The following is a 26838-nucleotide window of genomic DNA, read 5'->3' as shown; positions in this document are numbered from 1 at the left end:
CCACACCCTACACACCACACACATGTCTACACACCACACACATGCCTATACACCACACACATGCCAAGACTCCTTACACATGCCTACACACCACACACATGCCTACACACCACACACATGCCTAAACACCACACACATGCCTGTACACCACCCACATGCCTACACACCACCCACATGCCTACACACCACCCATATGCCTACACACCACACACATGCCTACACACCACACACATGCCTACACACCACACACATGCCTACACACCACACACATGCCTACACACCACACGCATGCCTACACACCAAACACATGCCTACACACCACACACATGCCTACACACCACACACATGCCTACACACCACCCACATGCCTACACACCACACACATGCCTACACACCACACACATGCCTACACACCACATGCATGCCTACACACCACACACATGCCTACATACCACCCACATGCCTACACACCATACACATGCCTACACACCACACGCATGCCTACACACCACACACATGCCAACACACCACACACATGCCTACACCACACACATGCCTACACACCACACCCTACACACCACACACATGTCTACATACCACACACATGCCTATACACCACATACATGCCAAGACTCCTTACACATGCCTACACACCACACACATGCCTACACACCACACACATGCCTAAACACCACACACAGGCCTAAACACCACCCACATGCCTACACACCACCCACATGCCTACACACCACACACATGCCTACACACCACACATATGCCTACACACCAAACACATGCCTACACACCACACACATGCCTACACACCACACACATGCTTACACACCACCCACATGCCTACACACCACACACGCCTACACACCACACACATGCCTACACACCACACGCATGCCTACACACCACACACATGCCTACATACCACCCACATGCCTACACACCATACACATGCCTACACACCACACGCGTGCCTACACACCACACACATGCCAACACACCACACACATGCCTACACCACACACATGCCTACACACCACACCCTACACACCACACACATGTCTACACACCACACACATGCCTACACACCACACACTTGCCTAAACACCACACACATGCCAACACTCCTTACACATGCCTAAGCCTACACTACACACATGTGCCTACATAGAACACAAATCAACATGCACACATACACTCTGGAGTGTGGTACACTGATGTGTGCTGAGTATGCATAAGGCCTTGGGTTCGATTCCAAGCACAACAATAATGGCAAGGTTTGTGGGTATTAGTGATGCCTTAACAAAATAAAGCCGAGATGACATTAATGCCAGGTGTGGTGGTGCATGCCTGTAATCCTAGCCCTTAGGAGGCAGTGGCAGGAACATCACCTTGGGGATGCAGAGCAGAGGGGCCCATGCCTACCTTGGGGATGAGAAAGTCCTGGACTTCAATGTCACGGAATGTGTGGCGGGGAAAAATCAATGGAGCGATGTCCCCAAAGCGCTGCACCTCATGGATGGCAGCATTGGTGTAGGACATGGGGGCCTGGTCTGCCATCTCGGGTCACCCCCCCCTGTCCTTTGACTTCATCAATCTCTCATTGGACTATGCCTGGAGGGACAGCGTCCCCTCAGTGAAGCTCTGCCCTTTGCCTCTGTGTAACAACGAAAGTAAGGATTGAGTCCAAGCGAGAAAGTTCGTCTCTGATTGTTGCTGGAGTCTGGGTTAGTTCGTGCCTCCTCCCTCTCATTTCCTCCTCCTTCCTTCATCACTTCCTGTGACTATTTAGCTCCCCACCCCCTTTATGAGAAAGCATCTCAAAGTAGTCTAGGCTAGAATGCCCATGCTGGCCTTGAACTTGCAACCTTCTTGCTTCATCCGCCCACACTGGATACTGAAGGCCACTGTTCTGTGTCAAGAATCTCTCTTCTCACAACATTAAGGTTGCTCCTAGGTTGGGCTGACCAGATAGAGGGGCAGGTCTGTCTGTGGACTGAAGACTTGGGACACAGTTGAGACAAGGATGGGAATTGGACCAGGAGTCTGAGGTGCAGCCACAGAACTTGTTTATTGAACATTCAATCAGCCCAAGCTGAGCAGAAGGTGGAGCTACTGGCCCTGCTAGCGCACGGCTACACAGAGTTGGTAAGGCTTTGGAGTAACTGGCAGTGCAAAGATGCCTTGGTCGCTGGGCCTGGACTGTCCATCGGGCACGGAGAAGCTAAAGCGCTGCAGGAGGCAGGTGAAGAAGAGGAAGAGCTCCATGCGGGCCAGGGGCTCCCCCAGGCATATGCGGCGGCCTGAGGGTGGGAGAGAGGCTTGGTTAGTCTGGGTCCTGGTAGGATCTCCACCCTCAGAGGCACCCTGGGAAGACACAGGGAGCCAGGCACCCCGCGGGCACCTGCGGAGAATGGCATGAAGGCCTCATGCTTCACAAAGTGTCCCTGGGCGTCCAGGAAGTGCTCAGGATGGAATTGGAGGGGTTTCTCCCAGACGGTCTCGTCCTTCAGCACCGAGGACAGGTTCGTGATGAGCATCGTGCCCTGGTGGGAGACACTATGTCAGTATGGACTGGGGTGGGGCCCCTAATTTGCATGCACAACCTCTTCCACCTCCACACACTGAGTCCCTTCGTCAGAATATCGCAGCTCCTTCATGGGTGATGGGTGACCTTGGAAACTAGTGCTTCATCCACGTCTGCTCCCATTCTCCACCGTGGATCATCTCATTGGACACCCAGTTTCCCCGAGGACTCCCAGGAACGGCTGCAGCATACTCACACCCAGGATGGTTGCAGCACCACATGGAAATCCAGGCTGCATGAGATTTGGCCTTTCCTTCCCTTGTTTGCTAGTGGCCATGCTATCGGTAGGAGGGCCCATGCCTACCTTAGGGATGCAGAAGCCTTGTAATTCAATGTCACGTGACGTCAGGCGTGGCAAATTCAATGGGGTGATGTCGGCAAAGCGCTGCACCTCATGGATGACAGCATTGGTGTAGGGCATGCGGGCCTGGTCAGCCATCTCTGGGCACCGCGTCTGCCCTAGGACTTCATCAATCTCCTGCTGGACACGGCCTGGAAGGACAGCATCCCCTCAGTGATGGAGCCCCAGGGAGATTCCCCTTGTCCCTCTACTTCCTCTCTGCTAAGGGCTGGGTCCATGAGAGAAAGATGGCCATCACCCAGGCCATAGTCTGGGGCAATCCTGGGCCAGGAGCCACAAGTGTCCCAGGGAAGCTTAAGGACACTGCCTCGTCCCTCCTCCTCCTTTCTTCCCAGCCCAGCCAGGCTCACGCTGCACATCCGGGTGCAGGATCATGAGCAGCAGGGCCCAGGACAGCGTGGTTGACGTGGTCACCATCCCAGCACCAAACAGATCAGAGACAACGAGACGTAGATTGGCATCATTGAAGCTGCTCTCAGGGTTCCCCTTGGCCTGGGCCAGAGAGAGACAGTGGACTCAGAGCAAAGAGGGAAAAGGCCCATGATACCCAGCCAGTGTCTGCAGGAGGCCACGTCTGGGGGTCACTGGGTTAGCCATGACATGCTGGACACCACAGCTCACCATCTCTCACCTTCTCCATCTCAGCCAAGAAGGCATCAGTTAGGCTTTGAGGTGGCTTGTCAGCATCCCAGGTCCTCCTGTGCTCAGCTAGCAGCGTATCCACCATACTCATGAATGTCTTTTGTGCAGGGAAGACCTTGTCGGCCAACCCCGGGATGCGCAGGAGAATTGGGAACGTGTTCAGAACCTGCAATACACACAGACAAGGTGCTAGGCGGTCTTGTTGCCTTTTCATTTAATGTGTGAAGTGGATAAGATTTCTAATAATAATAATAATGATAATCATTATTTCAATGTGTGTTTGTATACGCATGATGTGGAGAGTGTTGTTGCCACGACAAGAATGTTGCAATCAGAGGAAAACAAACGGAGTCACTTGTGTCATTACTGGAACTGCACTCAAGTGCCAGGCTTGCTTGGCCAGCTCCCTTACCCACTGTGCATCTCTCTGGCCCCTGGGTTCCTCTGCTCAATGTTGATCTCACTCAGTCTCACTTTCCAGCCTCTCCCACAAGGCCCGGTGTGCTCCTCTCATCTCCTGTCTACTCTTTAGTTCCAGCCTCAGACTCTTGGTTCCCAGGGTGAACAGAAGGAATATTCTACTCTGAACCTTCCCCAGGCTTTTGTAGCTTCCATATAGACAGAGGGCACTGGCTGTCCCTGTTCTAGACACCTGACCTTGGCCCACATTTTCCCTGCGTTTGTTCCAGGTTTGTCAAGCTCTACGCTTTTATTCCTGTGGTAGACATTTCTAGAAGTCTTGCTCTCCAAATCCCCTGCCTAAGGCTCCTCTGGGAGGATGGATGGCACAGAAGTGGTTCCGCAGGCTGCCCCAAGCCCCCTACCTCGGGAAGCAAGCCAGTATTCTCTCCCATGTTTTCTTCCAATGTTGTTAGCATGTTGATGAGGGAAGGGTCTCCATACTCAAAGCGGCGGGCGTAAATGAGGGACGCGATCACATTGCACACGGCTTTGCTGAGGAGCATGTAGGGACTGAGGGGACGCCCTGGGAGCGGAGATGCCAGTTAGTCAGGTTCTCAGTGCGATCTCGCTGTGCCCATGCGCACACCCCACCACTCACCCACCAGCCTGGTTGGCTAAGGCGTCACAGAGGTGGCCAGCCTCCTCTGTCACCCACTGCTCCAGCGATTTCCTGCCCAGGCCGAAGTTGCGCAGGGTGGACACAGAGAACCGCCGCTGCTCTCGCCACTCGGGCCCATAAGGTGCAAGGACCACACCTGTGGACACATCTGTGCGTAAGCAAGGACACCTGGCTGTGCCGGCCACTGCTCCCATATTCCTCGTCTTCTCTGGGATGAGCATCATTTGTATCCTCCCACCTTCCTCCAAAACCCACGTCTACCACCTCCTAGCCCGCTACGTAGGCTCCATGATGGATTTCAGTGGCTGCTAGTTGAGTCGCTAACTGCTTGTCACCTGTATCAGGCCCTGTCCTTCCTCTGCCCAGTACCCACCATGTCTGGCTCTGATGCTATGACTGCCTCCCCTCCCCCACCCAGCAGCCTTTTGCCTTGAGCTTTGTGTCCACGGCCAATGTGTTGAAAGATGGGTATTTCGGGGCGGTCAGCAGTGTCCTCTCCACAGGTCAGCAGAGCTTCCTGCATGGCCTTCAGGCCATTGATGACGACCATAGGCTTCCAGGCCATCTGCAGGCTGAACACGTCACCATAGCGGTTTTGAAGCTGAAGCAGAGGGACAGAGCACTTAGGAAGTGGAGGTCCCTGTGGGGCCTAGAACCAGGCTCCCTGCACTAGCATTGGCATAGTTTGTGTGTGTGTGTGTGTGTGTGTGTGTGTGTGTGTGTGTGTGTGTGTTGCTTGTTATTGAAGTTTGGTCTTCCTGTATTCTGGGAGAATGCTCTTCCTCTTCCTTTCATCCCTAGCTTGAGACTTGGCATCTTAAAACTGTGCCTTCTTTTCTTTTTCTTTCTTTTTCATGATGTTTTTATTTTCGTAAATAAGTACTCTGTCTTCATGCCTACCAGAATAAGGCACCAGATCATATTCCAGATAGTTGTGAGTCACCATTTGGTTATTGGGAATTGAACTCAGGACCTCTGGAGGAGCAGCAAGTGCTCTTAACAGCAGAGTCAACCCACCAGGCCTGGCATCTCATTGTTTAAGTTCAGCAAAGGACTCACAGTAGATGTGATCACCCAGCTGAGACCATCCCAGACCCCAACACTGTCCTAGGCCCCTTAGCATCTCACGACATATGAGGAAACTCAGGTTCCTCTAGATGGGCAGTGAGGCCACAGAGCACACAGCAGCAAGAGTCACCAGCCACAGCCCTCTGTCCACTTGCTGTGCTGACAGACAGGCTGTGCTAGACCTGGGACCTGGCACCATGCTAAGACCTCACCTATGACAGACAGGATCATAGGGACTTGGGACCTCTATGACTGCTGCCCTGTCTAACCAGACCTGAACCTGTTGTCACATCCTGCCTCACCCTCTGGTCATTGTTCCTCAAATTTATGCCTTAGAAAGTCCCAGTGTAGGCCAGCAGGAAACTGGTCCCTCTTGGGGCACAATTCCCTGTGTAACCTGTGGCTCCACTCCCACTACCTGCTGCAATGGACACTGCATCCTCTGTTACCTCCCAGCACTAAGTCACTCACCTTGTACATGCTATACGGCATGTTCTCCAAGTCCAGCTGCAGCAGGTTGCCCAGCACAGGCCACGGTGCAGGGCCTGGTGGGTAGCGGGCAGCCCAGCGCTGGCGCCTGTGCATCAGGTCCACCAGCAATATGAAGATGACTGTGAATATGGCCACGGGCCACAGGCCAGTCCCAGCCAGCAGCTCCATGGCTGCGGGCCACTGCTCCCCAGGCTTCCTAAAGAACAAGTGAGAAGCTCACCACAAACACCTAGGACTACAGGTCTCAGCATTGGATCCCGCTACCTTATAAAGGAGTGCCAGAGCTGCCCTTTGTCCTATGCACCAGCCAAATTTTGTTTGTTCAAGTGTAGGGAGGAGCCAGAGAGATTGAGTCCCTTCCAGGAGCTGACTTAATGGTTCTTCTGGCTGAACATGGAGGGGGTATATCCAGGTGACTCTGCTTTGAGGTGGACAATTATGTTGTGCAGTAAAATTATCTGTTGTGCCACACATGCAGGCTGTGGTGAGTGCGGGGCCATGGGGTAAGGCAGCTGCAGCCTGTGTGTGAGTGAGGGGCAGTGTGGGAAGGCAGCTGCAGCCTGTGGTGAGTGAGGGGCAGTGTGGGAAGGCAGCTGCAGCCTGTGGTGAGTGAGGGGCAGTGGGGGAAGGCAGCTGCAGCCTGTGGTGAGTGAGGGGCAGTGTGGGAAGGCAGCTGCAGCCTGTGGTGAGTGAGGGGCAGTGGGGGAAAGCAGCTGCAGCCTGTGGTGAGTGAGGGGCAGTGGGGGAAGGCAGCTGCAGCCTGTGGTGAGTGAGGGGCAGTGGGGAAGGCAGCTGCAGCCTGTGGTGAGTGAGGGGCAGTGGGGGAAGGCAGCTGCAGCCTGTGGTGAGTGAGGGGCAGTGGGGGAAGGCAGCTGCAGCCTGTGGTGAGTGAGGGGCAGTGGGGGAAGGCAGCTGCAGCCTGTGGTGAGTGAGGGGCAGTGGGGAAGGCAGCTGCAGCCTGTGGTGAGTGAGGGGCAGTGGGTGAAAGCAGCTGGGGCCAATGTAATCCTCAGCTGTAAAGGGTTCCCTAGTATGTCACCTACGCTTGGGAGGTGACCTCGATGCTCTGCTACACAGCTGCCTGCTAGCACTGTCTGTTTCCCTTCACCCCCAGTCCACTTGCCCTCAGCCATGTGACCCACTGTGGTTGGCCAGTGTCATGTGGCCTCTAAGGTACTGGGGTCATGTGACTTCTAGGGGGCTTGGGTTCTGTTCTCATGCCAGCTGCACTGGTGAGCCAGTTCTGCCACAGGAAGCTGGAGCTGAGTCCCTGGCCATCAGGGGTCATTGGTGCTCCCAGATTTGCAGTTCTCTGTACACAGGCAACACATACTTAATCTCTGTCCTCTGTCCTCCAGAGGAACTGGACAAATGGACCCTGGGCAGGTGTCTCCTGGACTCTGTCCTGTGAGCCATTTCCCTGTGCTGGCTTCATTGTGAAGACCAGCAGTGAGTCTAAGAGCCCTTCCCAGGTTCTTCTCCTCTTCCTAGGCATGGTGGGAAGTGCTAACCCAGTCAGCCTGGGTACTATGACCTCACTCACTGGGAGGACAGTGACATCTGGGTGCTGCCTTGGGAAGGCTTAGTTTGGGTAATGGAGACTGGAGGTTGCTTAGGGTTGGTGAAGCTTCCCTTCCCAGATGGTTACTGTACCCCTCATGGTGTGAGGCCTCCTCAGAACTATGGGCAATTATGATAGGATGTTACCTATGCAATCCAAAGCCACTGAACTGTTTCTTGAGATGATGCACACTTGGTGTGCAACACAGAATTTGTAATTCTTTTGATTGAAAACTCAAGTAAAAAAATGAGAAAAATATTGAAAAGACAAAAGTGAATGGAAAAGGAAATCAAGGTGCAACAGCAGTGTATCAGTCAGGTCCCAGGCAGAAACTGACTTGGAAGAGACAAGAATCTCTTCTAAGAATTGGGGCGCCTGATCCTAACAATTTTGCATTCGTGATCTGAGCTTTAAAACTCCTCACATTTTACCAAAATTAATGAAAAGAAATGGGGAATGACACCTCACATTCATCAAAGGAGAACTCCTCACCTTATTTGAGGAGACCACCTTGAGACATTGAGCACACTTAGAGCTGGTTCCGTCATGAGAGATCTCCCCAAATAGATGGGCTTTGGTTTTGTGACTTCCTGTGGTGTTGAAGAGGTGCATGCAGGGATGTGAGCCCCACCACACAGGCTGACATGTTGTAGAAGCAGCGAGAACTGCTTCTGCAGAGGCTTCTGTACTACCTGCTGCCCATGTACACAAACCTACACAACAGCACACATGTTGACACATGACACATGTGTACACACCACACACATGTCTACACACCACGCCCTACACACGACACCCTACACACCACCCACATGCCGAAATCCCTCCCACATGCCTACACACCACACACATGCCTACACACCACACACATGCCAACACTCCTTACACATGCCTACACACCACACACATGCCTGTACACCACCCACATGCCTACACACCACCCACATGCCTACACACCACACACATGCCTACACACCACACATATGCCTACACACCAAACACATGCCTACACACCACACACATGCCTACACACCACACACATGCCTACACACCACCCACATGCCTACACACCACACACATGCCTACACACCACACACATGCCTACACACCACACGCATGCCTACACACCACACACATGCCTACATACCACCCACATGCCTACACACCATACACATGCCTACACACCACACGCATGCCTACACACCACACACATGCCAACACACCACACACATGCCTACACCACACACATGCCTACACACCACACCCTACACACCACACACATGTCTACACACCACACACATGCCTATACACCACACACATGCCAAGACTCCTTACACATGCCTACACACCACACACATGCCTACACACCACACACATGCCTAAACACCACACACATGCCTGTACACCACCCACATGCCTACACACCACCCACATGCCTACACACCACCCACATGCCTACACACCACACATATGCCTACACACCAAACACATGCCTACACACCACACACATGCCTACACACCACACACATGCTTACACACCACCCACATTCCTACACACCACACACGCCTACACACCACACACATGCCTACACACCACACGCATGCCGAAATCCCTCCCACATGCCTACACACCACACACATGCCTACACACCACACACATGCCAACACGCCTTACACATGCCTACACACCACACACATGCCTAAACACCACACACATGCCTGTACACCACCCACATGCCTACACACCACCCACATGCCTACACACCACACACATGCCTACACACCACACATATGCCTACACACCAAACACATGCCTACACACCACACACATGCCTACACACCACACACATGACTACACACCACCCACATGCCTACACACCACACACATGCCTACACACCACACACATGCCTACACACCACATGCATGCCTACACACCACACACATGCCTACATACCACCCACATGTCTACACACCATACACATGCCTACACACCACACGCATGCCTACACACCACACACATGCCAACACACCACACACATGCCTACACCACACACATGCCTACACACCACACCCTACACACCACACACATGTCTACACACCACACACATGCCTATACACCACACACATGCCAAGACTCCTTACACATGCCTACACACCACACACATGCCTACACACCACACACATGCCTAAACACCACACACATGCCTGTACACCACCCACATGCCTACACACCACCCACATGCCTACACACCACCCATATGCCTACACACCACACACATGCCTACACACCACACACATGCCTACACACCACACACATGCCTACACACCACACACATGCCTACACACCACACGCATGCCTACACACCAAACACATGCCTACACACCACACACATGCCTACACACCACACACATGCCTACACACCACCCACATGCCTACACACCACACACATGCCTACACACCACACACATGCCTACACACCACATGCATGCCTACACACCACACACATGCCTACATACCACCCACATGCCTACACACCATACACATGCCTACACACCACACGCATGCCTACACACCACACACATGCCAACACACCACACACATGCCTACACCACACACATGCCTACACACCACACCCTACACACCACACACATGTCTACATACCACACACATGCCTATACACCACATACATGCCAAGACTCCTTACACATGCCTACACACCACACACATGCCTACACACCACACACATGCCTAAACACCACACACAGGCCTAAACACCACCCACATGCCTACACACCACCCACATGCCTACACACCACACACATGCCTACACACCACACATATGCCTACACACCAAACACATGCCTACACACCACACACATGCCTACACACCACACACATGCTTACACACCACCCACATGCCTACACACCACACACGCCTACACACCACACACATGCCTACACACCACACGCATGCCTACACACCACACACATGCCTACATACCACCCACATGCCTACACACCATACACATGCCTACACACCACACGCGTGCCTACACACCACACACATGCCAACACACCACACACATGCCTACACCACACACATGCCTACACACCACACCCTACACACCACACACATGTCTACACACCACACACATGCCTACACACCACACACTTGCCTAAACACCACACACATGCCAACACTCCTTACACATGCCTAAGCCTACACTACACACATGTGCCTACATAGAACACAAATCAACATGCACACATACACTCTGGAGTGTGGTACACTGATGTGTGCTGAGTATGCATAAGGCCTTGGGTTCGATTCCAAGCACAACAATAATGGCAAGGTTTGTGGGTATTAGTGATGCCTTAACAAAATAAAGCCGAGATGACATTAATGCCAGGTGTGGTGGTGCATGCCTGTAATCCTAGCCCTTAGGAGGCAGTGGCAGGAACATCACCTTGGGGATGCAGAGCAGAGGGGCCCATGCCTACCTTGGGGATGAGAAAGTCCTGGACTTCAATGTCACGGAATGTGTGGCGGGGAAAAATCAATGGAGCGATGTCCCCAAAGCGCTGCACCTCATGGATGGCAGCATTGGTGTAGGACATGGGGGCCTGGTCTGCCATCTCGGGTCACCCCCCCCTGTCCTTTGACTTCATCAATCTCTCATTGGACTATGCCTGGAGGGACAGCGTCCCCTCAGTGAAGCTCTGCCCTTTGCCTCTGTGTAACAACGAAAGTAAGGATTGAGTCCAAGCGAGAAAGTTCGTCTCTGATTGTTGCTGGAGTCTGGGTTAGTTCGTGCCTCCTCCCTCTCATTTCCTCCTCCTTCCTTCATCACTTCCTGTGACTATTTAGCTCCCCACCCCCTTTATGAGAAAGCATCTCAAAGTAGTCTAGGCTAGAATGCCCATGCTGGCCTTGAACTTGCAACCTTCTTGCTTCATCCGCCCACACTGGATACTGAAGGCCACTGTTCTGTGTCAAGAATCTCTCTTCTCACAACATTAAGGTTGCTCCTAGGTTGGGCTGACCAGATAGAGGGGCAGGTCTGTCTGTGGACTGAAGACTTGGGACACAGTTGAGACAAGGATGGGAATTGGACCAGGAGTCTGAGGTGCAGCCACAGAACTTGTTTATTGAACATTCAATCAGCCCAAGCTGAGCAGAAGGTGGAGCTACTGGCCCTGCTAGCGCAGGGCTACACAGAGTTGGTAAGGCTTTGGAGTAACTGGCAGTGCAAAGATGCCTTGGTCGCTGGGCCTGGACTGTCCATCGGGCACGGAGAAGCTAAAGCGCTGCAGGAGGCAGGTGAAGAAGAGGAAGAGCTCCATGCGGGCCAGGGGCTCCCCCAGGCATATGCGGCGGCCTGAGGGTGGGAGAGAGGCTTGGTTAGTCTGGGTCCTGGTAGGATCTCCACCCTCAGAGGCACCCTGGGAAGACACAGGGAGCCAGGCACCCCGCGGGCACCTGCGGAGAATGGCATGAAGGCCTCAGGCTTCACAAAGTGTCCCTGGGCATCCAGGAAGTGCTCAGGATGGAATTGGAGGGGTTTCTCCCAGACGGTCTCGTCCTTCAGCACCGAGGACAGGTTCGTGATGAGCATCGTGCCCTGGCGGGAGACACTATGTCAGTATGGACTGGGGTGGGGCCCCTAATTTGCATGCACAACCTCTTCCACCTCCACACACTGAGTCCCTTCGTCAGAGTACCGCAGCTCCTTCATGGGTGATGGGTGACCTTGGAAACTAGTGCTTCATCCACGTCTGCTCCCATTCTCCACCGTGGATCATCTCATTGGACACCCAGTTTCCCCGAGGACTCCCAGGAACGGCTGCAGCATACTCACACCCAGGATGGTTGCAGCACCACATGGAAATCCAGGGCGCATGAGATTTGGCCTTTCCTTCCTTTGTTTGCTAGTGGCCATGCTATTGGTAGGAGGGCCCATGCCTACCTTCGGGATGCGGAAGCCTTGTACTTCAATGTCACGTGACGTCATGTGTGGCAAATTCAATGGGATGATGTCGGCAAAGCGCTGCACCTCATGGATGACAGCATTGGTGTAGGGCATGTGGGCCTGGTCAGCCATCTCTGGGCGCCGCGCCTGCCCTAGGACTTCATCAATCTCCTGCTGGACACGACCTGGAAGGACAGCATCCCCTCAGTGAAGGAGCCCCAGGGAGATTCCCCTTGTCCCTCTACTTCCTCTCTGCTAAGGGCTGGGTCCATGAGAGAAAGATGGCCATCACCCGGGCTGGAGTCTGGGGCAATCCTGGGCCAGGAGTCACAAGTGTCCCAGGGAAGCTTAAGGACACTGCCTCGTCCCTCCTCCTCCTTTCTTCCCAGCCCAGCCAGGCTCACGCTGCACATCCGGGTGCAGGATCATGAGCAGCAGGGCCCAGGACAGCGTGGTTGACGTGGTCACCATCCCAGCACCAAACAGATCAGAGACAACGAGACGTAGATTGGCATCATTGAAGCTGCTCTCAGGGTTCCCCTTGGCCTGGGCCAGAGAGAGACAGTGGACTCAGAGCAAAGAGGGAAAAGGCCCATGATACCCAGCCAGTGTCTGCAGGAGGCCACGCTTGGGGGTCACTGGGTTAGCCACGACATGCTGGACACCACAGCTCACCATCTCTCACCTTCTCCATCTCAGCCAAGAAGGCATCAGTTAGGCTTTGAGGTGGCTTGTCAACATCCCAGGTCCTCCTGTGCTCAGCTAGCAGCGTATCCACCATAGTCATGAATGTCTTTTGTGCAGGGAAGACCTTGTCGGCCAACCCCGGGATGCGCAGGAGAATTGGGATCGTGTTCAGAACCTGTAACACACACAGACAAGGTGCTGGGCGGTATTGTTGCCTTTTAATTTAATGTGTGAAGTAAATAAGATTTCTATTAATGATAATAATGATAATCATTATTATTTCAATGTGTGCTTGTATATGCATGATGTGGAGAGTGTTGTGGCCACGACAAGAATGTTGCGGTCAGAGGAAAACAAACAGAGTCACTTGTGTCCTTACAACTGCACTCAAGTGCCAGGCTTGCTTGGCCAGCTCCCTTACCCACTGTGCATCTCTCTGGCCCCTGGGTTCCTCTGCTCAATGTTGATCTCAAGCAGTCTCACTTTCCAGCCTCTCCCACAAGGCCCGGTGCGCTCCTCTCATCTCCTGTCTCCTCTTTAGTTCCAGCCTCAGACTCTTGGTTCCCAGGGTGAACAGAAGGAATATTCTACTCTGAACCTTCCCCAGGCTTTTGTAGCTTCCATATAGACAGAGGGCGCCGGCTGTCCCTGTTCTGGACACCTGACCTTGGCCCACATTTTCCCTGCGTTTGTCCCAGGTTTGTCAAGCTCTATGCTTTTATTCCTGTGGTAGACATTTCTAGAAGTCTTGCTCTCCAAATCCCCTGCCTAAGGCTCCTCTGGGAGGATGGATGGCACAGAAGTGGTTCCGCAGGCTGCCCCAAGCCCCCTACCTCGGGAAGCAAGCCAATATTCTCTCCCATGTTTTCTTCCAATGTTGTTAGCATGTTGATGAGGGAAGGGTCTCCATACTCAAAGCGGCGGGCGTAAATGAGGGACGCGATCACATTGCACACGGCTTTGCTGAGGAGCATGTAGGGACTGAGGGGACGCCCTGGGAGCGGAGATGCCAGTTAGTCATGTTCTCAGTGCGATCTCGCTGTGCCCATGCGCACACCCCACCAGTCACCCACCAGCCTGGTCGGCTAAGGCGTCACAGAGGTGGCCAGCCTCCTCTGTCACCCACTGCTCCAGCGATTTCCTGCCCAGGCCGAAGTTGCGCAGGGTGGACACAGAGAACCGCCGCTGCTCTCGCCACTCGGGCCCATAAGGTGCAAGGACCACACCTGTGGACACATCTGTGTGTAAGCAAAGACACCTGGCTGTGCCATCAACTGCTCCCACCATTAGTCATCTGCTCTGGGACGAGCATCACTTATATCGTCCTACCTTCCTCCAAAACCCACGTCTACCACCTCCTAGCCCGCTACGTAGGCTCCATGATGGATTTCAGTGGCTGCTAGTTGAGTCGCTAACTGCTTGTCACCTGTATCAGGCCCTGTCCTTCCTCTGCCCAGTACCCACCATGTCTGGCTCTGATGCTATGACTGCCTCCCCTCCCCCACCCAGCAGCCCATTGCCTTGAGCTTTGTGTCCATGGCCAAAGTGTTGAAAGATGGGTATTTTAGGGCGATCAGCAGTGTCCTCTCCACAGGTCAGCAGAGCTTCCTGCACGGCCTTCAGTCCATTGATGACGACCACAGGCTTCCAGGCCATCTGCAGGCTGAACACGTCACCATAGCGGTTTCGAAGCTGAAGCAGAGGGACAGAGCACTTAGGAAGTGTAGGTCCCTGTGGGGCCTAGAACCAGGCTCGCTGCACTAGCATTGGCATAGTTTGTGTGTGTGTGTGTGTGTGTGTGTGTGTTGCTTGTTATTGAAGTTTGGTCTTCATATGTCCTGGGAGAATGCTCTTCCTCTTACTTTCATCCCTAGCTTGAGACTTGGCATCTTAAAACTGTGCCTTCTTTTCTTTTTTCTTTCTTTTTCATGATGTTTTTATTTTCGTAAATAAGTACTCTGTCTTCCTGCCTACCAGCATAAGGCAACAGATCATATTCCAGATAGTTGTGAGTCACCATTTGGTTATTGGGCATTGAACTCAGGACCTCTGGAGGAGCAGCAAGTGCTCTTAACAGCAGAGTCAACCCTCCAGGCCTGGCATCTCATTGTTTAAGTTCAGCAAAGGACTCACAGTAGATGTGATCACCCAGCTGAGACCATCCCAGACCCCAACACTGTCCTGGGCCCCTTAGCATCTCACGACATATGAGGAAACTCAGGTTCCTCTAGATGGGCAGTGAGGCCACAGAGCACACAGCAGCAAGAGTCACCAGCCACAGCCCTCTGTCCATTTGCTGTGCTGACTGACAGGCTGTGCTAGACCTGGGACCTGGCACCATGCTAAGACCTCACCTATGACAGACAGGATCATAGGGACTTGGGACCTCTATGACTGCTGCCCTGTCCAATCACCCTTGAACCTGCTGTCACATCCTGCCTCACCTCCTGGACTTTGTGCCTCAAAACTGTTGCCCAAGAAAGTCCAAGTGCCACCACCAGGAAGGGGTGGTTCTCTCAGGGGCACAATACCCTGTGTAACCTGTGGCTCCACTCCCACTACACTACCTGCTCCAATGGACACTGCATCCTCTGTTACCTCCCAGCACTAAGTCACTCACCTTGTACATGCTATACGGCATGTTCTCCAAGTCCAGCTGCAGCAGGCTGCCCAGCACAGGCCACAGTGCAGGGCCTGGTGGGTAGCGGGCAGCCCAGCGCTGGCGCCTGTGCATCAGGTCCACCAGCAATATGAAGATGACTGTGAATATGGCCACGGGCCACAGGCCAGTCCCAGTCAGCAGCTCCATGGCTGCGCGCCACTGCTCCCCAGGCTTCCTAAAGAACAAGGGACAACGCTCACCACAGACACCTAGGACCAGAAGTCCCAAGGTTGGATACTGCTACCTTATAAAGGAGTGCCAGAGCTGCCCTTTGTCCTCTGCTCCAGCCAAATTTTGTTTGTTCAAGTGTAGGGAGGAGCCAGAGAGAGTGAGTCCCTTCCAGGAGCTGACTTAATGGTTCTTCTGGCTGAACATGGAGGGGGTATATCCAGGTGACTCTGCTTTGAGGTGGACAATTATGTTGTGCAGTAAAATTATCTGTTGTGCCACACATGCAGCCTGTGGTTAGTGAGGGGCAGTGGGGGAAGGCAGCTACAGCCTGTGTGTGAGTGAGGGGCAGTGGGGGAAGGCAGCTGCAGTCTTTGTGTGAGTGAGGGACAGTGGGGGAAGGCAGCTGCAGCCTGTGTGTGAGTGAGGGGCAGTGGGGGAAGACAGCTGCAGCCTGTGTGTGAGTGAGGGGCAGTGGGGGAAGGCAGCTACTGCCAATGTAATCCATTAAGAAAACAGAAAAATGACGCAAAATGCACATGTACTCAGGACAACTGCTGGTCACCCTGCACGTGCCCACTCTCACTCACTGCAGTCAGCCAAGGTTCTGCCCCTGTCCTCTCTGGGGATCCAGACCTCTGAATATCAAGGCTCAGATGTCCCAGTGGAGGCCAGGCTCAGCTCTTGCTCTCTGCTGCCCCCTACAGTGAGGCAGAAGAGAAGAGAGGCAGGAGCAAGGTAGGGGGGAGCACACCATGGAGCCATAGCAAGGTCTGGACACTGGATCTTCCTCTCTCTGCTGCCCATGCCACCCCTTCTCAGCTGACCTCTCTGTCACCAGGCCTGAGGTGACGCGTTTGTTGCTGGCCTGAGGCCCCCAAAGTCTGCTCCCGGTTCCTGTCCCTACTACTGGTCCTTGCCCTACCCAATGACCCTGCCCCACACTGTGACATAGGATGGCAGTCTAGGTTGGGGCAAAGACAAGGGTCTTTCTCTCTAGGCTCAGTATCACCTGAAGGCGGCCTGCAGGGGAGTCAGGACACCTGAGAGGGTCACGGTCAAGAGTGGGAGGAGGGAGACAACCGCGCTCTGCTCACTGACAGGCTCAGGCTGCTGGCTTCCTCCTGCTCTGCTCCAGGACCCTCCTGGGGTAACTTGTGGTGACTGATGGTTAACCCTGGAGTCAGTGCTGGGACAGCACAGTCTGCCTCTCCTCTGATCTCAGCCTGTCTGAGCGCTGTACAATGGTGTTGACTGGGTGCTGGCCCCATTGTGGGATAAGCTGGCCCAGGCCTGATTTTCCCACTTCACCTAAGTGTGCTCCTGTGAGGTAAGTGTGCTGACAGGCGAGTGATGTCACACTGTGTGCTGTAAAGGGTTCCGTGGTCTGTCACCTGCTCTTAGAGGTGACTTGGATGCTCTGCTACACAGCTGCCTGCTAGCACTGTCTGCTTCCCTTCACCCTCAGTTCACGTGCTCTCAGCCATGTGAACCACTGTGGTTGGCCATGGTCATTTGACCTCTAAGGTACTGGGGTCATGTGACTTCTAAGGGACTGGGGTCATGTTTTCATGCCAGCTGCACATATGTGCCCGTTCTGCCACAGGAAGCTGGAGCTGAGTCCCTGGCCATCTAGGGTGATTGGTGCTCCCAGATTTGCAGTTCTCTGTACACAGGCAACACATACTTAATCTCTGTCCTCTGTCCTCCACTGGAACTGGACAAATGGACCCTGGGCAGGTGTCTCCTGGACTCTGTCCTGTGAGCCATTTCCCTCTGCTGGCTTCATTGTGAAGACCAACAGTGAGTCTAAGAGCCCTTCCCAGGTTCTTCTCTCCCTAGGCATGATGGGAAGTGCTAACCCAGTCAGCCTGGGAAGTGTGACCTCACTCACTGGGAGGACAGTGACTTCTGGGTGCTGCCTTGGGAAGGCTTAGTTTGGGCAATGGAGACTGGAGGTCGCTTAGGGTTGGTGAAGCTTCCCTTCCCGGGTGGTTACTGTACCCCTCATGGTGTGAGGCCTCCTCAGAACTATGGGCAGATATGATAGGATGTTACCTATGCAATCCAAAGCCACTGAATCTTTGCTATCAAATGCAGTATTTGTAATTAACAGGATTTAAAACTCAAGGAAAAATATTGAAAAGACAAAAATGAATGGAAAAGGAAATCAAAGTGCAACAGCAGTATATCAGTCAGGTCCCAGACTAAAATTGACTTGGAGGAGAAAAGAGTCACTTCAAAGAGTTGTGCACTGTGATCCCAACAATCCATCTTTGCATTGGTGATCTGAGCTTTAATATTTTCACATTTTTTGAAAATTAATGAAAAAAAAGGGGAGGGAGAATGACACCTCACACTCACAAAGGAGAGCTCCCCACCTTAGTTGAGGAAACCACCTTAAGACTACTGGCATGCTTATAGCTGGTTCTGTCATGAGAGACATCACCAAACAAAGGGGCTTTGGTCGTGTGACTTCCTGTGGTGTTGAGTGCTGCACCTCACAGTTGACAGCATTGCTGTAGGGCATGTGGGCCTTGTCTGCCATTGTCTGCTGTTTGGGTTGTCGTGCCTGCCCTGTGACTTCATCAGTCTTCTGTTTGTCAGACTCAGCCTGAAGGGACAGCATCCCCTCAGTGAAAGAGTCACAGGGGCTCCCCTTTGCCCCTGTCTTACTACCAAATCAAGGGCTGAGTCCAAGCGAGAAAGGTCGTCTCTGATTGTTGCTGGAGTCTGGGTTAGTTCGTGCATCCTCCCTCTCATTTCCTCCTCCTTCCTTCATCACTTCCTGTGACTATTTAGCTCCCCACCCCCTTTATGAGAAAGCATCTCAAAGTAGTCTAGGCTAGAATGCCCATGCTGGCCTTGAAGTTGCAACCTTCTTGCTTCATCCGCCCACATTGGATCCTGAAGGCCACTGTTCTGTGTCAAGAATCTCTCTTCTCACAACATTCAGGTTGCTCCTAGGTTGGGCTGACCAGATAGAGGGGCAGGTCTGTCTGTGGACTGAAGACTTGGGACACAGTTGAGACAAGGATGGGAATTGGACCAGGAGTCTGAGGTGCAGCCACAGAACTTGTTTATTGAACATTCAATCAGCCCAAGCTGAGCAGAAGGTGGAGCTACTGGCCCTGCTAGCGCAGGGCTACACAGAGTTGGTAAGGCTTTGGAGTAACTGGCAGTGCGAAGATGCCTTGGTCACTGGGTCTGGACTGTCCATCGGGCACGGAGAAGCTAAAGCGCTGCAGGAGGCAGGTGAAGAAGAGGAAGAGCTCCATGCGGGCCAGGGGCTCCCCCAGGCATATGCGGCGGCCTGAGGGTGGGAGAGAGGCTTGGTCAGTCTGGGTCCTGGTAGGATCTCCACCCTCAGAGGCACCCTGGGAAGACACAGGGAGCCAGGCACCCCGCGGGCACCTGCGGAGAATGGCATGAAGGCCTCAGGCTTCACAAAGTGTCCCTGGGCGTCCAGGAAGTGCTCAGGATGGAATTGGAGGGGTTTCTCCCAGACGGTCTCGTCCTTCAGCACCGAGGACAGGTTGGGGATGAGCATCGTGCCCTGGCGGGAGACACTATGTCAGTATGGACTGGGGTGGGGCCCCTAATTTGCATGCACAACCTCTTCCACCTCCACACACTGAGTCCCTTCGTCAGAGTATCGCAGCTCCTTCATGGGTGATGGGTGACCTTGGAAACTAGTGCTTCATCCACGTCTGCTCCCATTCTCCACCGTGGATCATCTCATTGGACACCCAGTTTCCCCGAGGACTCCCAGGAACGGCTGCAGCATACTCACACCCAGGATGGTTGCAGCACCACATGGAAATCCAGGGCGCATGAGTTTTGGCCTTTCCTTCCCTTGTTTGCTAGTGGCCATGCTATCGGTAGGAGGGCCCATGCCTACCTTCGGGACGCGGAAGCCTTGTAATTCAATGTCACGTGACGTCAGGCGTGGCAAATTCAATGGGGCGATGTCCGCAAAGCACTGCACCTCATGGATGACAGCATTGGTGTAGGGCATGCGGGCCTGGTCAGCCATCTCTGGGCGCCGCGTCTGCCCTAGGACTTCATCAATCTCCTGCTGGACACGGCCTGGAAGGACAGCATCCCTTCATTTCAGGATGCCCTGAAATGACCCTTGTCCCTACACTACCTCTCTGCTAAGGGCTGGGTCCATGAGAGAAAGATGGCCATCACCCAGGCCGCAGTCTGGGGCAATCCTGGGCCAGGAGCCACAAGTGTCCCAGGGAAGCTTAAGGACACTGCCTCGTCCCTCCTCCTCCTTTCTTCCCAGCCCAGCCAGGCTCACGCTGCACATCCGGGTGCAGGATCATGAGCAGCAGGGCCCAGGACAGTGTGGTTGACGTGGTCACCATCCCCGCCATGAACAGGTCAGCCACCACCACACGCAGGTTCTTGTCATTGAAGCTGCTCTCAGGGTTCCCCTTGGCCTGGGCCAGAGAGAGACAGTGGACTCAGAGCAAAGAGGGAAAAGGCCCATGATACTCAGCCAGTGTCTGCGGGAGGCCACGCTTGGGGGTCACTGGGTTAGCCACGACATGCTGGACACCACAGCTCACCATCTCTCACCTTCTCCATCTCAGCCAAAAAGGCATCAGTTAGGCTTTGAGGTGGCTTGTCAACATCCCAGGTCCTCCTGTGCTCAGCTAGCAGCGTATCCACCATACTCATGAATGTCTTTTGTGCAGGGAAGACCTTGTCGGCCAACCCCGGGATGCGCAGGAGAATTGGGAACGTGTTCAGAACCTGTAACACACACAGACAAGGTGCTAGGCAATCTTGTTGCCTTTTCATTTAATGTGTGAAGTAAATAAGATTTCTAATAATAATAATAATGATAATCATTATTATTTCAATGTGTGCTTGTACACGCATGATGTGGAGAGTGTTGTGGCCACGACAAGAATGTTGCGGTCAGAGGAAAACAAACGGAGTCACTTGTGTCCTTACTGGAACTGCACTCAAGTGCCAGGCTTGCTTGGCCAGCTCCCTTACCCACTGTGCATCTCTCTGGCCCCTGGGTTCCTCTGCTCAATGTTGATCTCACCCAGTCTCACTTTCCAGCCTCTCCCACAAGGCCCGGTGCGCTCCTCTCATCTCCTGTCTCCTCTTTAGTTCCAACCTCAGACTCTTGGTTCCCAGGGTGAACAGAAGGAATATTCTACTCTGAAACTTTCACAGGCTTTTGTAGTTTCCATATAGTCAGAGGGCACTGGCTGTCCCTGTTCTGGACACCTGACCTTGGTCCACATTTTCCCTGCGTTTGTTCCAGGTTTGTGAAGCTCTACGCTTTTATTCCTGTGGTAGACATTTCTAGAAGTCTTGCTCTCCAAATCCCCTGCCTAAGGCTCTTCTGGGAGGATGGATGGCACAGAAGTGGTTCCGCAGGCTGCCCCAAGCCCCCTACCTCGGGAAGCAAGCCAGTATTCTCTCCCATGTTTTCTTCCAATGTTGTTAGCATGTTGATGAGGGAAGGGTCTCCATACTCAAAGCGGCGGGCGTAAATGAGGGACGCGATCACATTGCACACGGCTTTGCTGAGGAGCATGTAGGGACTGAGGGGACGCCCTGGGAGCGGAGAGGCCAGTTAGTCAGGTTCTCAGTGCGATCTCGCTGTGCCCATGCGCACACCCCACCACTCACCCACCAGCCTGGTCGGCTAAGGCGTCACAGAGGTGGCCAGCCTCCTCTGTCACCCACTGCTCCAGCGATTTCCTGCCCAGGCCGAAGTTGCGCAGGGTGGACACAGAGAACCGCCGCTGCTCTCGCCACTCGGGCCCATATGGTGCAAAGACCACACCTGTGGACACATCTGTGCGTAAGCAAGGACACCTGGCTGTGCCGGCCACTGCTCCCATATTCCTCGTCTGCTCTGGGACGAGCATCACTCGTATCCTCCTACCTTCCTCCAAAACCCACGTCTACCACCTCCTAGCCCGCTACGTAGGCTCCATGATGGATTTCAGTGGCTGCTTGTTGAGTCGCTAACTGCTTGTCACCTGTATCAGGCCCTGTCCTTGCTCTGCCCAGTACCCACCATGTCTGGCTCTGATGCTATGACTGCCTCCCCTCCCCCACCCAGCAGCCTTTTGCCTTGAGCTTTGTGTCCATGGCCAATGTGTTGAAAGATGGGTATTTTAGGGCGGTCAGCAGTGTCCTCTCCACAGGTCAGCAGAGCTTCCTGCACGGCCTTCAGGCCATTGATGACGACCATAGGCTTCCAGGCCATCTGCAGGCTGAACACGTCACCATAGCGGTTTCGAAGCTGAAGCAGAGGGACAGAGCACTTAGGAAGTGGAGGTCCCTGTGGGGCCTAGAACCAGGCTCCCTGCACTAGCATTGGCATAGTTTGTGTGTGTGTGTGTGTGTGTGTGTGTGTGTGTGTGTGTGTGTGTGTGTGTGTTGCTTGTTATTGAAGTTTGGTCTTCATATGTCCTGGGAGAATGCTCTTCCTCTTACTTTCATCCCTAGCTTGAGACCTGGCATCTTAAAACTGTGCCTTCTTTTCTTTTTAATGATTTTTTATTTCCATTAATAAGTACTCTGTCTTCATGCCTACCAGCATAAGGCACCAGATCATATTCCAGATGGTTGTGAGTCACCATTTGGTTATTGGGAATTGAACTCAGGACCTCTGGAGGAGCAGCAAGTGCTCTTAACAGCAGAGTCAACCCACCAGGACTGGCATCTCATTGTTTAAGTTCAGCAAAGGACTCACAGTAGATGTGATCACCCAGCTGAGACCATCCCAGACCCCAACACTGTCCTGGGCCCCTTAGCATCTCAGGACATATGAGGAGACTCAGGTTCCTTGAGATGGGCAGTGAGGCCACAGAGCACACAGCAGCAAGAGAGTCACCAGCCACAGCCCTCTGTCCACTTGCTGTGCTGACAGACAGGCTGTGCTAGACTTGGGGCCTGGCAACATGCTAAGACCTCACCTATGACAGACAGGATCACAGGGACTTGGGACTTCTATGACTACTGCCCTGTCCAATCACCCTTGAACCTGCTGTCACATCCTGCCTCACCTCCTGGACTTTGTGCCTCAAAACTGTTGCCCAAAAATGTCTAAGTGCCACCACCAGGAAGAGGTGGTTCTTCTCTGGGGCACAATTCCCTGTGTAACCTATGGCTCCACTCCCACTACCTGCTCCAATGGACACCGCATCCTCTGTTACCTCCCAGCAGTAAGTCACTTACCTTGTACATGCTATACGGCATGTTCTCCAAGTCCAGCTGCAGCAGGTTGCCCAGCACAGGCCACGGTGCAGGGCCTGGTGGGTAGCGGGCAGCCCAGCGCTGGCGCCTGTGCATCAGGTCCACCAGCAATATGAAGATGACTGTGAATATGGCCACGGGCCACAGGCCAGTCCCAGCCAGCAGCTCCATGGCTGCGCGCCACTGCTCCCCAGGCTTCCCAAAGAACAAGGGACAACGCTCACCACAAAAGCCTAGGACCAGAAGTCCCAAGGTTGGATCCCGCTACCTTATAAAGGAGTGCCAGAGCTGCCCTTTGTTCTCTGCTCCAGCCAAATTTTGTTTGTTCAAGTGTAGGGAGGAGCCAGAGAGAGTGAGTCCCTCCCAGGAGCTGACTTAATGGTTCTTCTGGCTGAACATGGAGGGGGTATATTCAGGTGACTCTGCTTTGAAGTGGACAATTATGTTGTGCAGTAAAATTATCTGTTGTGCCCCACATGCAGCCTGTGGTGGTGAGGGGCAGTGGGGGAAGGCAGCTGCAGCCTGTGGTGAGTGAGGGGCAGTGGGGAAGGCAGCTGCAGCCTGTGGTGAGTGAGGGGCAGTGTGGGAAGGCAGCTGCAGCCTGTGGTGAGTGAGGGACAGTGGGGAAGGCAGCTGCAGCCTGTGGTGAGTGAGGGGCAGTGGGGGAAGGCAGCTGCAGCCTGTGGTGAGTGAGGGGCAGTGGGGAAGGCAGCTGCAGCCTGTGGTGAGTGAGGGGCAGTGGGGAAGACAGCTGCAGCCTGTGGTGAGTGAGGGGCAGTGGGGGAAAGCAGCTGGGGCCAATGTAATCCTCAGCTGTAAAGGGTTCCCTAGTATGTCACCTACTCTTGGGAGGTGACCTCGATGCTCTGCTACACAGCTGCCTGCTAGCACTGTCTGTTTCCCTTCACCCCCAGTCCACTTGCCCTCAGCCATGTGACCCACTGTGGTTGGCCAGTGTCATGTGGCCTCTAAGGTACTGGGGTCATGTGACTTCTAGGGGGCTTGGGTTCTGTTCTCATGCCAGCTGCACATATGTGCCCGTTCTGCCACAGGAAGCTGGAGCTGAGTCCCTGGCCATCAGGGGTCATTGGTGCTCCCAGATTTGCAGTTCTCTGTACACAGGCAACACATACTTAATCTCTGTCCTCTGTCCTCCAGAGGAACTGGACAAATGGACCCTGGGCAGGTGTCTCCTGGACTCTGTCCTGCGAGCCATTTCCCTGTGCTGGCTTCATTGTGAAGACCAACAGTGAGTCTAAGAGCCCTTCCCAGGTTCTTCTCCTCTTCCTAGGCATGGTGGGAAGTGCTAACCCAGTCAGCCTGGGTACTATGACCTCACTCACTGGGAGGACAGTGACATCTGGGTGCTGCCTTGGGAAGGCTTAGTTTGGGTAATGGAGACTGGAGGTTGCTTAGGGTTGGTGAAGCTTCCCTTCCCAGATGGTTACTGTACCCCTCATGGTGTGAGGCCTCCTCAGAACTATGGGCAGTTATGAAGGATGTTACCTATGCAATCCAAAGCCACTGAACTGTTTCTTGAGATGATGCACACTTGGTGTGCAACACAGAATTTGTAATTCTTTTGATTGAAAACTCAAGTAAAAAAATGAGAAAAATATTGAAAAGACAAAAGTGAATGGAAAAGGAAATCAAGGTGCAACAGCAGTGTATCAGTCAGGTCCCAGGCAGAAACTGACTTGGAAGAGACAAGAATCTCTTCTAAGAATTGGGGCGCCTGATCCTAACAATTTTGCATTCGTGATCTGAGCTTTAAAACTCCTCACATTTTACCAAAATTAATGAAAAGAAATGGGGAATGACACCTCACATTCATCAAAGGAGAACTCCTCACCTTATTTGAGGAGACCACCTTGAGACATTGAGCACACTTAGAGCTGGTTCCGTCATGAGAGATCTCCCCAAATAGATGGGCTTTGGCTTTGTGACTTCCTGTGGTGTTGAAGAGGTGCATGCAGGGATGTGAGCCCCACCACACAGGCTGACATGTTGTAGAAGCAGCGAGAACTGCTTCTGTAGAGGGTTCTGTACCACCTGCTGCCCATGCACACAAACCTACACAACAGCACACATGTTGACACATGACACATGTGTACACACCACACACATGTCTACACACCACGCCCTACACACGACACCCTACACACCACCCACATGCCGAAATCCCTCCCACATGCCTACACACCACACACATGCCTACACACCACACACATGCCAACACTCCTTACACATGCCTACACACCACACACATGCCTAAACACCACACACATGCCTGTACACCACCCACATGCCTACACACCACCCACATGCCTACACACCACACACATGCCTACACACCACACATATGCCTACACACCAAACACATGCCTACACACCACACACATGCCTACATACCACACACATGCCTACACACCACCCACATGCCTACACACCACACACATGCCTACACACCACACACATGCCTACACACCACACGCATGCCTACATACCACCCACATGCCTACACACCATACACATGCCTACACACCACACGCATGCCTACACACCACACACATGCCAACACACCACACACATGCCTACACCACACACATGCCTACACACCACACCCTACACACCACACACATGTCTACACACCACACACATGCCTATACACCACACACATGCCAAGACTCCTTACACATGCCTACACACCACACACATGCCTAAACACCACACACAGGCCTAAACACCACACACATGCCTGTACACCACCCACATGCCTACACACCACCCACATGCCTACACACCACACACATGCCTACACACCACACATATGCCTACACACCAAACACATGCCTACACACCACACACATGCCTACACACCACACACATGCTTACACACCACCCACATGCCTACACACCACACACGCCTACACACCACACACATGCCTACACACCACACGCATGCCTACACACCACACACATGCCTACATACCACCCACATGCCTACACACCATACACATGCCTACACACCACACGCATGCCTACACACCACACACATGCCAACACACCACACACATGCCTACACCACACACATGCCTACACACCACACCCTACACACCACACACATGTCTACACACCACACACATGCCTACACACCACACACTTGCCTAAACACCACACACATGCCAACACTCCTTACACATGCCTAAGCCTACACTACACACATGTGCCTACATAGAACACAAATCAACATGCACACATACACTCTGGAGTGTGGTACACTGATGTGTGCTGAGTATGCATAAG

The 26838-nt window shown here is 53.4% G+C and overlaps 4 protein-coding genes across 4 annotated transcripts; all 4 read right to left on the bottom strand.

The window, feature by feature from the left end:
* Positions 1-2059: 2059 nt before the first annotated feature.
* LOC311609841 (cytochrome P450 2D27-like) lies at positions 2060-2559 on the bottom strand. The gene is made up of 2 exons (XM_084803228.1): positions 2417-2559; positions 2060-2315 (listed from the first exon to the last, which is right to left on the bottom strand). Exons 1-2 carry the CDS (start codon positions 2550-2552, stop codon positions 2137-2139), a joined length of 315 nt encoding a protein of 104 aa, XP_084659354.1. The 5' UTR covers positions 2553-2559; the 3' UTR covers positions 2060-2136.
* A 162-nt stretch (positions 2560-2721) lies between these two features.
* Positions 2722-4607, bottom strand: LOC311609840 (cytochrome P450 2D3-like). Its single transcript, XM_084803227.1, has 4 exons — positions 4427-4607; positions 3592-3768; positions 3311-3452; positions 2722-3091 (listed from the first exon to the last, which is right to left on the bottom strand). The coding sequence occupies exons 1-4, from the start codon at positions 4565-4567 to the stop codon at positions 2736-2738; spliced, it is 816 nt and encodes a 271-aa protein (XP_084659353.1). The 5' UTR covers positions 4568-4607; the 3' UTR covers positions 2722-2735.
* Positions 4608-11545: 6938 nt separating this feature from the next.
* LOC311609842 (cytochrome P450 2D3-like) lies at positions 11546-16455 on the bottom strand. The gene is made up of 9 exons (XM_084803229.1): positions 16084-16455; positions 14969-15155; positions 14537-14701; positions 14297-14457; positions 13462-13638; positions 13181-13322; positions 12774-12961; positions 12287-12428; positions 11546-12185 (listed from the first exon to the last, which is right to left on the bottom strand). Exons 1-9 carry the CDS (start codon positions 16270-16272, stop codon positions 12007-12009), a joined length of 1530 nt encoding a protein of 509 aa, XP_084659355.1. The 5' UTR covers positions 16273-16455; the 3' UTR covers positions 11546-12006.
* Positions 16456-19254: 2799 nt separating this feature from the next.
* On the bottom strand, positions 19255-23827 carry LOC311609843 (cytochrome P450 2D3-like). Its single transcript, XM_084803230.1, has 9 exons — positions 23515-23827; positions 22405-22576; positions 21959-22111; positions 21719-21879; positions 20881-21057; positions 20600-20741; positions 20195-20382; positions 19708-19849; positions 19255-19606 (listed from the first exon to the last, which is right to left on the bottom strand). Exons 1-9 carry the CDS (start codon positions 23701-23703, stop codon positions 19428-19430), a joined length of 1503 nt encoding a protein of 500 aa, XP_084659356.1. The 5' UTR covers positions 23704-23827; the 3' UTR covers positions 19255-19427.
* Between the last annotated feature and the right edge of the window lie 3011 nt (positions 23828-26838).

Source organism: Acomys minous (assembly GCF_964271855.1).
Source record: "Acomys minous genome assembly, chromosome: 12".
NCBI lineage: Eukaryota > Metazoa > Chordata > Mammalia > Rodentia > Muridae > Acomys > Acomys minous.
This window is presented reverse-complemented; position numbering and strand designations above follow the sequence as displayed.